Below are 13,870 nucleotides of genomic sequence, written 5' to 3' on the forward strand. Positions count from 1 at the left end.
CCTATTGCTATTACAGGCATGATGATAACTATGTCTCTACTCAACCAATGGCCTATCCAAATCAGAATCAGTACTCAAATCAAAATCACAATCAAAAGAACCAACACCCAAACCAATACCAAAATCAGTATCCCACTAACCAACATCCAAACCAATATCCCACTCAATCTTCCCATTCATATCCTAATCAGCCTCCATATCGGAATGCTCCACCTCAACGCAAAAATCCACCACCACAAGCTCATCTAACTCGTGCTCAGTGCTCCTCTCCACAAAATTGGTATCCAGATTTAGGTGCATCTCACCATGTTACAAATGTTTCTCAAAATATTCAACAGACCACACCCTTTGAAGGACCAGATCAAATTACTATTGGTAATGGTCAGGGATTAAAATCAATTCATAAGGTGTAACCTCCTTTTAATTCGCAAACTCCTCTTGTTCTTAAGAACCGGCTATTTGTTCCTTCTATAACCAAAAACTTGATGAGTGTCAGTCAGTTTTGTAGAAATAACTCTATTTTTGAGTTTCATTCTTAGTTTTGCTTGGTCAAATCTCTTGTCTCTAAAGAGGTCCTTCTTCAAGGGTTGGCTGGTGCTGATAACCTTTACCAATTCCCTAATCTGCTTTAGTCATCTAGACAGCAACTCAAGTCTCATTTCACTATCAATGCCATTTCATCTGATGTTTCAGAACCTGTCTTCAGAGCATCTTCTTCAAATTTTGTTTCCAATTATGTAAATAGTATTAATGATGCTTCTGTTGTAAATACAATTTCTAATAGTTCTATTTCTTTTGCCACTTGGCATTCTAGATTTGGACATCCTATTGTTGATACTATGAAACTTGTATTCAAACTCTGTAATCTGCCTATGATCAATAAAACAGGTTCTGACTTTTGTTCACATTGTTGCATTGGTAAATCCCATAGACTTCCTTCCTCCCCTTCTCTTAGTGTCTATTCCACTCCTTTTGAACTTATCTATACTGATTTGTGGGGTCCTTCTCCTCTTGTGTCCAGCACTGGTTACAGATATCATGCAATCTGTTAGGTTACCGATTAAGCAAGTGTATGAAGGAAGGACACATGGAAAGTATAAGAGGAAGACGGAGCACCAGCCAGAACCAGGATTAGTTAGTAGTTAGCCTTGTAACTATTCAAGTCAGTTAAAGGCAGTTAGTTAGTTAGTTGTCACCTATAAATAGAGATGGACAGCCTGGAATTACTCATTCGGGAGTAATCACGGTGGTTGGTTAGGGAGGCTAGGCTCCAATCCCTAGATGTGCATTTGTACTACAAAAGTAATAAAACGAGAGATTAGGCTGGTACCATCACAATCTTTGTTGATGCACACAACATATTTACTTGGCTATACTTGTTAAAAAGTAAATCAGACACCCTAACTATTTTTAAACAGTTTCAAACTATGTTTAAAACTCAATTAAACCTACCTATTAAAGCTGTTGGGAGATGAATATAGGCATTTCTCTAAGTATCTTACCAATCTTGGTATTATGCATTGACCAATCTGTCCTCATATGCACCATTAGAATGGGATTGTGGAGAGGAAACACGGACACATACTAGAAACAGTTTTAACTATGTTGTCTCATGCCTCAATGACACTTGACTATTGGGATCATGCTGTCATTTCTAGTGTTTACCTAATAAATAGACTTCCTTATTTAGCAATTGAAAATGAAGTACCTTATCAAAGACTGTTTCACAAGCTGCCAAAATACAAATTCCTCAAAGTCTTTGGCTGTGCCTGTTTTCCTCTTCTCAGGTCCTATAATCAGCACAAGCTGCAACCAAGGTCTAAAGAATGTATATTTTTGGGTTACTCTCTTTCCCACGAAGGCTCTAAATGCCTTGCTGCAGATGACAGAATATACATCTCCAAAGATATAATTTTCAATGAAATTAGATTTCCCTTTGCTTGAAAGAAAAGAATTGTTTACCCCAAGTTGGTCAGTGGAATATGATGAACAAGGTATTGTATACATTTTACCATTATTTGTTTTCAAGCAGTAAGGAAATGCAAGTATTTTACCTTGTTTTTGTAAAAACAATAAAATAAAGGGAAATGGTAATATTTTTAAGTCATTTATAACAAGACTATTTTTGCTCAACATTTTGGTCCTATTTAAATTATGAAATTCCTAGGTATGTGCTATTCCTGTTTAGTGTGGATTTTGATCTGAAGCGTATTTGTGTAATTGGCCTTGGTTTATATTTTTTATACTTCCTATTGTTGAAAATACTTTTGTCGCTTCGGTATTAAATTTGTAGGATTTTCTTAAAAAATAAAGGATTTGTAAATATTAATTGAAATCATAGAGTTTGAAAAAAAAAAACAAATATATTTCTAACCCCTATAAAATATTTCTCTACTTTAGTTTTTTTATAAGATTTTGTCATTGTTATAATAATTTTAAAACTGTAAATTTGTTTAAATTATATAATTGACACAATAGTGTCAATTCTTGTTTATTTTAGATGTGGATGTGGGTGAATGATTTATTTAGTTGAAGAATTTGTATTTGATTTCTTTCATATATAAAATTTTCTTGAACTAGTGACAATTACGTTTTGTGAATGAGATTAGTGTTTGATCCAATACATTTTGACCTAGATCTATGATATTTTATCTAAGACTAAAAATATTATAATTTTCTTATATAGTTTTTATATTGGAAAATATTTATTTTAGCCCCATTATTTAAATTTTTCTTTAATATATGATTGTAATATCATTAGGAAATACCAACACATACTAAAACAATAAAAGAAAATTTTAGAAAAATCAAAATTGACAAAAATTATTAGGATTAAAATAAAAAAGAAGGCTTATTACTAGCATCAGAATCATAAAAGTCAGAACCATTATTGGGAGTATATGAAAGCCTTACATCTCAAAATTAAAATGAATTTCATATTGTTAAAAGATTCAACACTTGGATATAAAAATCTATTTAACCCATTACTATGTCATGTTATTTTCCTTATATTTTGGTTAGTAACTACTTTTATTTATTATGTCTCTTGTATTTTTAGAGTTAATTCAGTTTTTGGTTCTATTTTTTTTTCAAAAATTGTATTTTTTGTCTCTAAATAATATTGTGTTTTTGGTCTTTTATTTTTCTAAAATTTTAGTCTGTTATTAAGTAACAATGTTATTTGATAACATGATTGCTACATTGGTTGTCCAATAACTTGTTATGTCATCAAAGAGTCAAACAAGATTGTCGCGTGTATTTTTTTTTTAAAGAAAATTGTGCTTTTTAGTTTGTCGTGACAAACTAGTAGAACGTCATATTATCAGTTAAGTAACATGACACAACATCACTTAATGGACCTTGACTTACAACAAATACTAAAATCAAACATAAAAAAATTTATGGTAATAACGCAAATTAAAAGTTTAGGTAGTAATTTAAGATTAAATTACACTCGCACACGTTTTTTTTTTAAATTGCACATGATATCTTTTACTATCCTACAAAAAAAACTATTAATTATCTAGTTTATATTACACTCAGACCCCCTCTCTCCTAAACACTATTCAATAATTTAATAGAAAGTAAGCATGTATTAGTCACATGACTTATGAAAATTTATGTTTAAAATATTTTCACTTCCTTCCTCTTAACTCCATAAAAGATGTCATCATTTTCAACCGGAAAATATTATAACACTCTTCTTTCTTTTTCTTTTTCCTCCAATTAGACTTGAATCTAACTTTTTGTTGAATGTGAACTCACTTTGTTGATACACATGTGTTAATATCTTTCCTTCTTTTTTTTAGTTCAATTTTTCTTTGTGCGTGTTAGGTCATTTAGTTGTTGCATTTTTTCTTAGACGAATTTCTAGCAATGTCTATTGATTGAATATGATTTTTTATTTCAAATTTTAGTGTTATGCCAGTTTTTAACTCCTTTGTTTGAAATATTTATTTTTTATGGTTAGATGTTCGATATAATATCTCAATCAAAAGTTGCATCTTCTTCAATTGTTAGAAAGGATAATTTTGGTTTTAAAATGAAAATGTTAAAATAATTTTGTTTGTTCACATATTTTAATTAATGTTAGTTAACAACATTAATAGGAGGGATAAAAGTAATGTGAAAAAAATGGGTTATCATGTAAAATGAGACATTTAAAATAGAAGTATAATGTTTTTAATAAATACAAGTATCCTATAAGAAGAATAGAAGTATAATATTTTTAATAAATTGTATGTTCTACAACTTTAAGAAATAAAAAAAAGTTATGAAATTGTGATAATGAATAAGACTTAATATATATAATTTAATAATTTTTTTGGATAGAGCAGCTCCTTAACTTATGTCCATAAGGCCCATGATATTGATAGTCGGTTTAATCTTGGCACCCTCACCTTTATTGTTTTGACAAAAATATCCTTAACGGAAACTATTATATAAAATTAAACAGCGCAATTTACGGAAACTACTTTTACAAAAAGCTAAAGAAGTAGAGGGTGAGAAGAAGAAAAAAAGGTTTGTTAATGACATGGGCCTGTCCATATGGGTTACATTTTCAGCCCACACCCACAGCAGCCCAACTCAGCCGACGCAATTATTAAACAACCTAACCCGGTTTACCAATTACCAACCCCGAGTGCTAGCATCCCCAAATTTTAGAATCAAACAAACCTCAGTACCAAGAACCCTATGCCTTCACAAACCCTAACATCGATTCAGATCGTTTGTTCGCACTTCAATCTCCAAGTGATAGGTACACTCTTCTCTCCCCATTCACTCGCATTGACTTTTGCTAGTTGAAGTCTTTCATTGTTGTCAAATTCAGATCTGGTTTCCCTTTCTCCCTCTTGTATCTTATCGATTTTGGTTCATGGCATGCCTCTGTAACTTTGTTTCTTTCTTCATGTAATCCTTGCAGCAAGAACTTTGTTTCTGTACTTTATTTTCCACCAATTAAAACTTACGAATCTGTACTGACAATTGTTACATGTAATTAAAGCGGGTCAATTGATATATCTTGGGAATAACTTTTTACATTATCACTTGTATTATTATTTTTTCTCTGGTGCATCTACTGTGAACACCTTAAAAATTGACAATGTATTTGAGATTTTACTTAGCACTGCATTTTAGCCAAATGCACCATACATGTTTAGCTGACTTCTTCCTCATACATGCTGGTTTTTTTCTTTCTCTTTAAAACTTGAGTCTGTCTATTATTGTATAAGCACTTAGATATCATATAATTTATTTTTATAATTGAAGAAATCAGTTTAAACTATTTTCACATAAGATATAAGTTGTTTTCATTATTTATCCTAGAATGCTTACTGAAGATAAGCCAAAGTAAACTTTAAATAAGCTCTTCTAAACATACCTTAATTTGATCATTGCTTAGGAATGAGAATGCATGGTTCCAGCTTGAATATATTTAAAATGCTGAGAAATGTGATTATTTTAGTAGGGATCAGGTGCCAAATCCAAGGTCTCATATCTATAGATTCTATACTTATTATTGTTGAAACCACATTGAAACTCATCAAATTTGTTTTTAGAATAGGAAGCCTAACATAGTTTCTTTACTGAATGTGGGCTCCCACAGACAATGGCTTACCTCAGTTTTAAGGTTTCTCCACCAGATGTGTACTGAAGTGTGGCCTTTATTAAATTCAACCCTGTTGAGCAGTTATTTAGGTTTTCAGAGAGGAAGATGGGGGAGGGGGAAACTGTGTTTTTATATTTTATTGTTGAATAGTAATTGAGTTATTATATTTTATCATTTAATACTACCTTTCATAAACTGTAAACTTTTTCCCTCGTTGACTAGCTGAAAAATTAACATTGTGGATCATGACTCCCTTTTTGACAGCTCAATTTGTTGGAAAATATTAAGTTGTGGATGTAATTGACTTGTTGATATCAACATTGAAAGTAAGCCTTCCTTCTTAAATGTTGTCTGTCTCTGATTTGTTGTGATGTCCCTTTGTCATCTCCTTTCAATTGCCTCTTCATTCTCCCTCACCAGGTTGTGTTTCTTCCTGTGTTGGTTGGTGCTTTTCTTAGTCAATATTTCCAATCTCTTGTTAAATTTGGCATGCAGGTAAAGTCAATATTTTATAATTGCATTATTAAGCATAGGCAGCTTGCTGCTTGCTACCTTTTTTGTGAATGTTGGTTCAATTTCACATATCTGCTGTATCACATAGATACCAGGGCAGAGATTGAGTTTTTAGAAATGAAGATTAAACTTTTATTTCATTTTCTGGTTCAGTACGTAACAATGTGGCTCTCAAAAAGCTAGATATCTTCAAACACCTTCATTTACCAAATACATGTTGACAATTTTTTTTGCAAATTATTAGGAACAGAAACATAAACTTGAGTAATTAGATAGCAATTTGCTATGCATATTATACAAATGAATGCACTCAAATAATTCTGTAATTGACTGTTCGAAACTGTAAGATTTAATGCATTTTTATCTAACTAAAATTGTGTTTGAATAGGTAGAGTGTATGCCAGATTTTAACTAACTATTCTAATGTTTTTTTATATATGTTAAATAATTAATAATATATATATATATATGTTCAAAAAAAATATAAATATATATATAAGTTTTTAATATTATAAAATTATGATATTATTATATTTATTTAATATTATTTCTATATTATTTAATTATTAACATTATTATTATATATTAATATTGTTTGGCTACCATTTAACTAGATATGTTAAACTTTAAAACAAAAATATAAATATATATATGTAAGTTTTTAATATCATAAAATTATGATATTGTTATATTTATTTAATATTATTTTTATATTATTTAATTATTAACATTATTATTATATATTAATATTGTTTGGCTACAATTTAACTAGATATGTTAAACTTTAAAACAAATATATATATATATATATATATATATATATATACAAGTTTTTAATACTATAAAATTATGATATTATTATATTTATTTAATATTATTTCTGTAATATTTAATTATTAGCATTATTATTATATATTAATATTGTTTGCCTCTACATAAGCCAACCCTAGTGGTATATATGTTTTTTTTTGCTGAATCCCCTAATGATATATTGAAACCGCGCCGCAACATAGAGCCCTCTCTCTCTCTCTCCCTCCCTCTCTCTTCCCTCTCTCTCTGGGAAGAACAAAGTAGAAGAAGCAACAGAAAACAGAACCACCGAACCCACTCAGAACCACCAGTGCTTCGAAGTAGCGGCGCAAAAAACCGCTCTGCAACCCGCACCGCTCCGCCGCGACCCAAAACTGCGCCGCTACACATGTGCCCGTCGCGGATGGGTGCCACTCTGCTCCGCCCTGCTGCTATAGCGGCCGCAACGGCTGCTATTGACAACTATGTTAACACCACTTATTCTGATTGTTCAGACTTCAGTGACTATTCCCTTGCATTGAATGTTCTTTAAATGTGGTTACTACAAGTGTTCTCACATCTTTTGCAAACTCAAACCCTTGACTTGAATGAGACCTCTTTGATTGAAAACTACTACCAAATCTTGTGATAGACTCTGCTGTTAACAATTGATTGAGTATCATTCCTTGTTTTCTTCTTTTCCTCCAATTATTTATTATTTAATCTGTTTCCGTGTCGGTTCTCTCTATTTTTCTATATTTTGTAAGAGGCACTCTACTCCTTTGTTTTGTGTCTATCTATTCTTATGTGTTGTTAGTCCAAATAAGTCATTTGACCTTTTTTATACTAAACTTTTTGATAATTTTCTTTTTAAAATTAATATTTTTCTAAATGAAAATAAGTATAGCAAACATTATTTTAACCTATTGAAAGTATCTTCATTCAGTAGAGTTGTAGTATGTACTATTAGATAAAGTGTATTATAAAAAAAATAGTGTATTAGAGTCGATTAAAAAGGGGGGAAATTGTAGTACATCTTCGAATGTCAAAGTGTCAACTGTGGATGTAGTTAGTTCTTCGGTTCTGTCAAGCAAAAAAGCAATACCATCACTCCGCTTTTAATGGCAGTTCCGTTGAACAGCCTTTAAAGTGTAATCCTACGCATCCCCGTTCAACAGTTTCTCTTCTCAATTTTCGTGACTGCCGACTATCATTTGATAACGGATCCTTTGAAGGTAAGTTACCTTTAGGGTTTGTAAGTTATATATATGTCTTTGTTAGAAATTATAATGCTTTAATACGAGTCTTTATCCTGACTTGAATTAGGATTGCATTTTGAGAGATTTCATCTTTGATTTGCGGTGGATGTATGCGACCAACACCCACCCCTGATAACCTCAATTGCATTCCCAGGTATACCAATTTTCACCTTTCTTGTCTTTCGATCGAGCCGACAAGGAAACTAAATATTGGAAAGTTATGGCCTTTTGCATTTGTTAGAAAGGAAATGAAATTTGAAAAATTAAGATTATAAACTTTGTATCTGAAATCACTGGAGAGGACAACCCTGTAAGTTGTTATATTTCCCTCCAAACATCCAGTACATTTACATGTATATATAAGAAACAAATACCCCAAATATACTTGGTAGTTGGTATGACATCACTGTATATGTTTTTAACATTTGCTTACTGTATATGTTTTTAACATTTTCTTGACAATATAGGCTGATGAGAAGGAACAAGCAGAATAAAGGTAGGATCTGGTAAAGGGAGAAAAGTGTGCCTGACGGTGACAGGTGTTGTGATTGCAATTGTATTGCTAATTGTGATACTAGCGTTGACAGTGTTCAAAGCCAAGCATCCTGTTACCATAGTGGACTCAACGAAGCTAGAGGACTTTCACGTGAGCTTGGATCCAGTAAAACTAAGGGTAGATTTGAATGTGACCTTGGGAGTGGATGTCTCAGTGAAGAACCCGAACAAGGTGGGATTCCAGTATTCAGACAGCGCTGCCCACCTCAATTACAGAGGGCAGCTGATAGGTGAAGTCCCGATCTCTGCCGGAGAGATTTCATCCGGTGAGACCAAAGGATTCAATCTCACCCACACCATTATGGCCGACCGTTTGCTCTCCAATTCTCAGCTTTTATCTGATGTCACATCTGGTACATTGCCCCTAAGCACTTTCGTGAGGATGTCTGGGAAAGTCAGCATCTTAGGCTTTATCAAAGTCCATGTGGTTTCCTCCACTTCTTGTGATGTTGCAATTAATCTTTCTAATGGAACTGTTGGGAACCAAGAGTGCCAATACAAGACAAAACTTTGATTAGAGGTTTTTAGTTCAAGAGTGAAACTAGACTTTAGATTAGTAGACTATACACGTATTGCTTAATGATGAATTAATTTTGTTCATATTTCACTTTGTTTCATTTGTAGTTGTGATTTGTATCATACTAGACGGTCTCGACCTACACTCTCCCTTTAAGTTAAGCTCCACATCTTTATGCAATTTGTAGTTTTAATTAATATGTAATTACAGGGTATTTCTTTCCTTCCACTTTTAATTTTATTAAGGAATTGATACCCTGCTATAATTAATACTATTTTTTTAGAATTCAAAGCATTAGACATATCTGTTGATATTTATTATTCCAGTAGCAAAGCAATTTTGTGACCCCAAAGCAGGAAAAAAATTTCAGTCCTGTTATTGCATGTACTCCTACCCGCAAGTTATAACACCTGACATGTGTGATCATTTTTTCTTTCAAAACAAAAAATTGAGAGGAAACTGTATATATTTAAAGTTTGTTAACTAAACAATGGGATAGGTTTTACAGAAGTATTGTAAATTTGCTCCTAGTGCAGAAAGAAGCATTTCAATGTGACAATGTTTCATGTTTATGCAATTTTTCTTCCCTCTTTCTCCCCTAATGACTTCAGCCATTTTTATCCTTTGATCCATCTGAGCAACTAATAGTCTTATCATATTCCCCTTTAACAATGCCGAATACTACTACTAAATTCGCTGGTATAAGCTTAAATGCTTTAGAGTGGAGTTCCAATGTCTTTCATTCTCTAACTTGAGCGAGCAGTACTACTGAAGTCGTTGTAAATTGGATCTTAATGCAACGCTTCGTAGAAAAATGTTGCGTTAGTTACTGTTTCATTACCTTCTTTTGGGGTTAGTGATGTAGATGATCGAAGAGACAAGAAAATTGAATGGAGGGTTGGGCTCCCATGACTTCAAAGCTTTTAATTTTGAGTGTTGCTAGGTGCACCCAGCATAATTGCTGGTGCACCCAACATTCTTTAAAAATGACAAAACTATCCCTACTAATTTCTTCCCTTACAGATCAAGTTGATTCGTAAGTTGATTTTTAAGACTTACGGATCAACTTGATCCATAAAAAACTTACAGATCAACTTGAAGTTGATCCGTAAAAGACTTACAGATCAAGTTGATTCGTAAGTCTTAAAAATCAACTTACAGATCAACTTGATCCGTAAAAGACTTACAGATCAAGTTGATCCGTAAGTCTTAAAAATTAACTTACGGATCAACTTGATCCGTAAGGGGTATTTCTGTCTTTTCATGGTTAGTGCTGGGTGCACCAGCAATAATGCTGGGTACACCTAGCAACACTCTTTAATTTTGCTCGTTTGACTTCAAGTAATTGGACAATCTTATTGGGTACTAGTTCTTTGTGAGTAAGATTGGTGAAAGGGGAAAGAATTCCCTACATTCTTGAAGGCTAAAACTAGTCTGAGCCCAAGTTTGGATTGGAGAAGGTGGAGGATTCTTGAACTGTGATACTGATAGAGAACATGAAACAGGTTTGAGATCAATATCTCTTGAGATCCATGAGTTCACGACTCCAATCTTTCGTTTAGTAAGCCAAAATCTTCATTTGTCAAGCAACTAACTCTTCAGTCTCTTTTTTTTTTTAATTCCATTGTTTGCGATCAAACCATTTGCAGTTAATGCAAACATGATTAAACGACTGTAGCCTTCGAATATGAGGTTGCTTTCGAGCTTTTCATACTAAACCCCAAATCCAAAACCCCAAATCCTAAACCCATATTCCCAATCTTTAAACCCTAAACCCATATCCCCAATCTCCAATCTCCAAATCCCAAACCCTTAACCCTAAATCCATATTTCCAATATCTAAACCTCAAACCTTAAATCCTAAACCATAAAAGTAATATGTTTTTAGAATATGTGTGTGTTTGACCCTTAACCCTGAATGTAAAAAGTGGTGTCATATTTAGTCTTTGAGCTTAAATAAATTTTAATTTTTTTTTATAATGTGTGTATAAAGTGTTTTTTGAGCTTAAAAAAAATTTAAAATAATTTTTTATAATGTGTATAAAGTGTTGTCGTACTTAGTCTTCGAGCTTAACAAAATTAAAATAAATTTTTAGAATGTAGGAGGGGGTGCGGGGGTGGGTGTGTATAGGAAGTAACATGAGAGTCAGCCATTAAAACTAACTTGACAGTCAGCCATTAAAACTATATAGTTTGCAACTAAGTTTGCTAACACAAACTTACACTCTTTTTGAATTTTGACAACTTAATGACAAATAAAAACCACCAAGGACCAATAAAGATGCATAACATCACCCTGATTAGTAAATTGAATCACAATCTTGAAATCACTTTCCACTGTTAACTTGCGAATGCCACTTGGCCATACCATGTGGAGCGCTGTAGCTACCCCCAAAAGCTTTAGACATAATCACATTTGCAATTTGTAGATCTTAAATTTTTCATAAACCCAACTATCCACCTACAATGCATATCTCTGAAAACACCAGCACAAGCCACTTGTTTTCCTTTCTGCGTAACGGATCCGTCAGTAATAGCTTTTACCCAATTGATTTGTCCAACGTGCCATTTGGTATCCACATGGTGGTATGGGTTAGATTGCTGCAGTCCTTGGACCCCACCCAAGTCTTTACTGAAACAAATAAAATTGTATCTAACAAATTTTTAATTATCATTGTTAAAAACACTCATAAAATTCTGAATCCTGAGGTCTTAGATAATAAAATTGTGTTTGATGAAATACAACTATGAGGAAATCGCTTACAAGTATATAATTACCAACCATAACAAAGTTTTATCCTACTAGATAAAATCTATTACATTAATTATACATCAATCAACTCAATTGAAAACTAAATCTTCAGAAATATTATTTATAAAATAAAAATGCATGATTGTCTATTATAATGGGAAATAGAAAAAGGGAAACGAAAAACCCGGATAACACATAATCTCCAATGTCTACAAATTAGTAGACAAAATGCTGAGCAACTACAAGATTTATTTTCATTGTGAACTGAATAACGCTTTGCTAATTATGCCTGTGGCTTCAATATATCGATCAACGCATCTAGAGATGCAACTGCTTTCACTCCCACCGAGGCTTGAACCTGGTTTTGTAACACACTTCTCAAAACACTTTCTTCCCACAGTCTGCAAAATAAATGACAATGAGAAGGTGACTGGAATTGTAGATAGCAGATGAGACACTGAACAAAATCAGTACTTAATAATTATCCACTGTTTGCAAAATAAATGGCAATCTCCGGGTATTGTGCCAACGCTGAAGACATTTTTTCAAGAATTTGCAAGTGGCTAGAGCAAACCAATTGCACCTCGAGACTTTTTCAGATATTTGAAAGCACCAGTTATCCACAGCTGGTAATAAAAAACGATTCATGTAGAAGAAACATATCAATGACTAAGTGCCATTAGATATGATGAGGAAACCATCATCAATCTCATATACCTAGGCCAATCTTCGCAATCTACATTAACAATAGCAACTACCAAGAGGTAAACTATTGCTAATCTTTAAAGGGAAAATATTGCTCATGAAACAGAAGAAATGATAAAAAGAAAATAATAAACAATTAGAGAGATTGTGCCCTTCATGGCCTAAATTTCCTATGCCTCTCCTCTACTCCCATGCCGGATATCCCAATTCCCATTACTATTTCCTCCTTCCACCCACCGATGTCTTCTCCTTTCTCCTAGCGTGACCCCTATTCCTCACTCGAACTACTTTCATTGAAAAAAAGTGAATAGAGCTATTAGGTTATGAATCAGATTATTTCTTCCTAGTTCTAGCCCAGGCTGGCTTTCGTTAAAAGGGGAAAGTAGATACCTCAAGAAATTGTTGAGCATACTCAATGGCAAGTTGATTCTTCAACTGATTTTTGAGATCGTGCGCAGATAATTGGTGCGACGAACCACTGGATGGATTTGAGAACGAATCCATTGCTTCCCAACTGTGAAGTGTAGCTTAGAAACGCACTCTATGTTTGCCGCCTAACAGAAGCAGCCAAGCTATTGTTAAATAACCCCTAAAGTAATGCCCTTTCCTTGAAACCCTAATTCACCTATTCTGTTGGGGCACAAGCATTTTTGCTGGCAGTTTTCCTAATAGTAGCATTAATATTTTTCTTTTCTTTTTTTTTTGTGAAATCTTACTTAGTGTAAGTTGTCTCCGTTAGGATTCGAAGCGTATTTGGTCTCCCATGATATATGAGCATTGTTTAAGAGTATACAATGAAGTTGAATTGCTTTTCGTTGTCAGAGAAAAAGAGGTATACAAATTTTTGTTAGAAATATATGGATTGACAATCCGTATGGTTCATACGGATTTCTAATCCGTATGAACATACAAATTGCTTAGTTTTTAATTTTATTTTTTAAATTGAAATTTAAATATTGTGAATTATATATTTAATTTATTCTGTGGTAAAAAAATTTAAATTTTTGTGTCAATATTTTTTTATAACTAACAAATTTAATATATTTTAAAATTTTATTTCAATCATTTTTATAACTTACAAATTTGTTATACATTTAAAATATTTCTTTCAATAGTTTGTATAACAAATTTAAATAATTTAAAATTTTTGTTTGAATTATTTTTCTAAC

At 32.6% G+C, this 13,870-nt stretch overlaps 2 protein-coding genes across 2 annotated transcripts; one reads left to right on the forward strand and one right to left on the reverse strand.

Moving 5' to 3' along the window:
- The first annotated feature begins 7,082 nt into the window (after nucleotides 1-7,082).
- On the forward strand, nucleotides 7,083-9,327 carry LOC100804569 (uncharacterized). The gene is made up of 3 exons (XM_041008613.1): nucleotides 7,083-7,457; nucleotides 7,983-8,148; nucleotides 8,652-9,327. The coding sequence occupies exons 1-3, from the start codon at nucleotides 7,083-7,085 to the stop codon at nucleotides 9,239-9,241; spliced, it is 1,131 nt and encodes a 376-aa protein (XP_040864547.1). The 3' UTR covers nucleotides 9,242-9,327.
- Nucleotides 9,328-12,089: 2,762 nt separating this feature from the next.
- LOC100500530 (mitochondrial import inner membrane translocase subunit Tim13) lies at nucleotides 12,090-13,357 on the reverse strand. The gene is made up of 2 exons (XM_003542101.5): nucleotides 13,092-13,357; nucleotides 12,090-12,397 (listed from the first exon to the last, which is right to left on the reverse strand). The coding sequence occupies exons 1-2, from the start codon at nucleotides 13,203-13,205 to the stop codon at nucleotides 12,251-12,253; spliced, it is 261 nt and encodes an 86-aa protein (XP_003542149.1). The 5' UTR covers nucleotides 13,206-13,357; the 3' UTR covers nucleotides 12,090-12,250.
- Between the last annotated feature and the right edge of the window lie 513 nt (nucleotides 13,358-13,870).

This window comes from Glycine max, chromosome 13 (genome assembly GCF_000004515.6).
Source record: "Glycine max cultivar Williams 82 chromosome 13, Glycine_max_v4.0, whole genome shotgun sequence".
In the NCBI taxonomy this organism is placed as follows: domain Eukaryota; kingdom Viridiplantae; phylum Streptophyta; class Magnoliopsida; order Fabales; family Fabaceae; genus Glycine; species Glycine max.

Coding starts and splice junctions, on each gene's coding strand:
- LOC100804569 (XM_041008613.1), top strand. CDS start 7,083: ATGTTTTTTTTTGCTGAATCCCCTAATGATATATTGAAACCGCGCCGC. Junction 7,458..7,982: donor ACTATTCCCTTGCATTGAAT/GTTCTTTAAATG, acceptor CTGTGGATGTAG/TTAGTTCTTCGGTTCTGTCA. Junction 8,149..8,651: donor TGATAACGGATCCTTTGAAG/GTAAGTTACCTT, acceptor GCTGATGAGAAG/GAACAAGCAGAATAAAGGTA.
- LOC100500530 (XM_003542101.5), bottom strand. CDS start 13,205: ATGGATTCGTTCTCAAATCCATCCAGTGGTTCGTCGCACCAATTATCT. Junction 12,398..13,091: donor ATGCTCAACAATTTCTTGAG/GTATCTACTTTC, acceptor TTTATTTTGCAG/ACTGTGGGAAGAAAGTGTTT.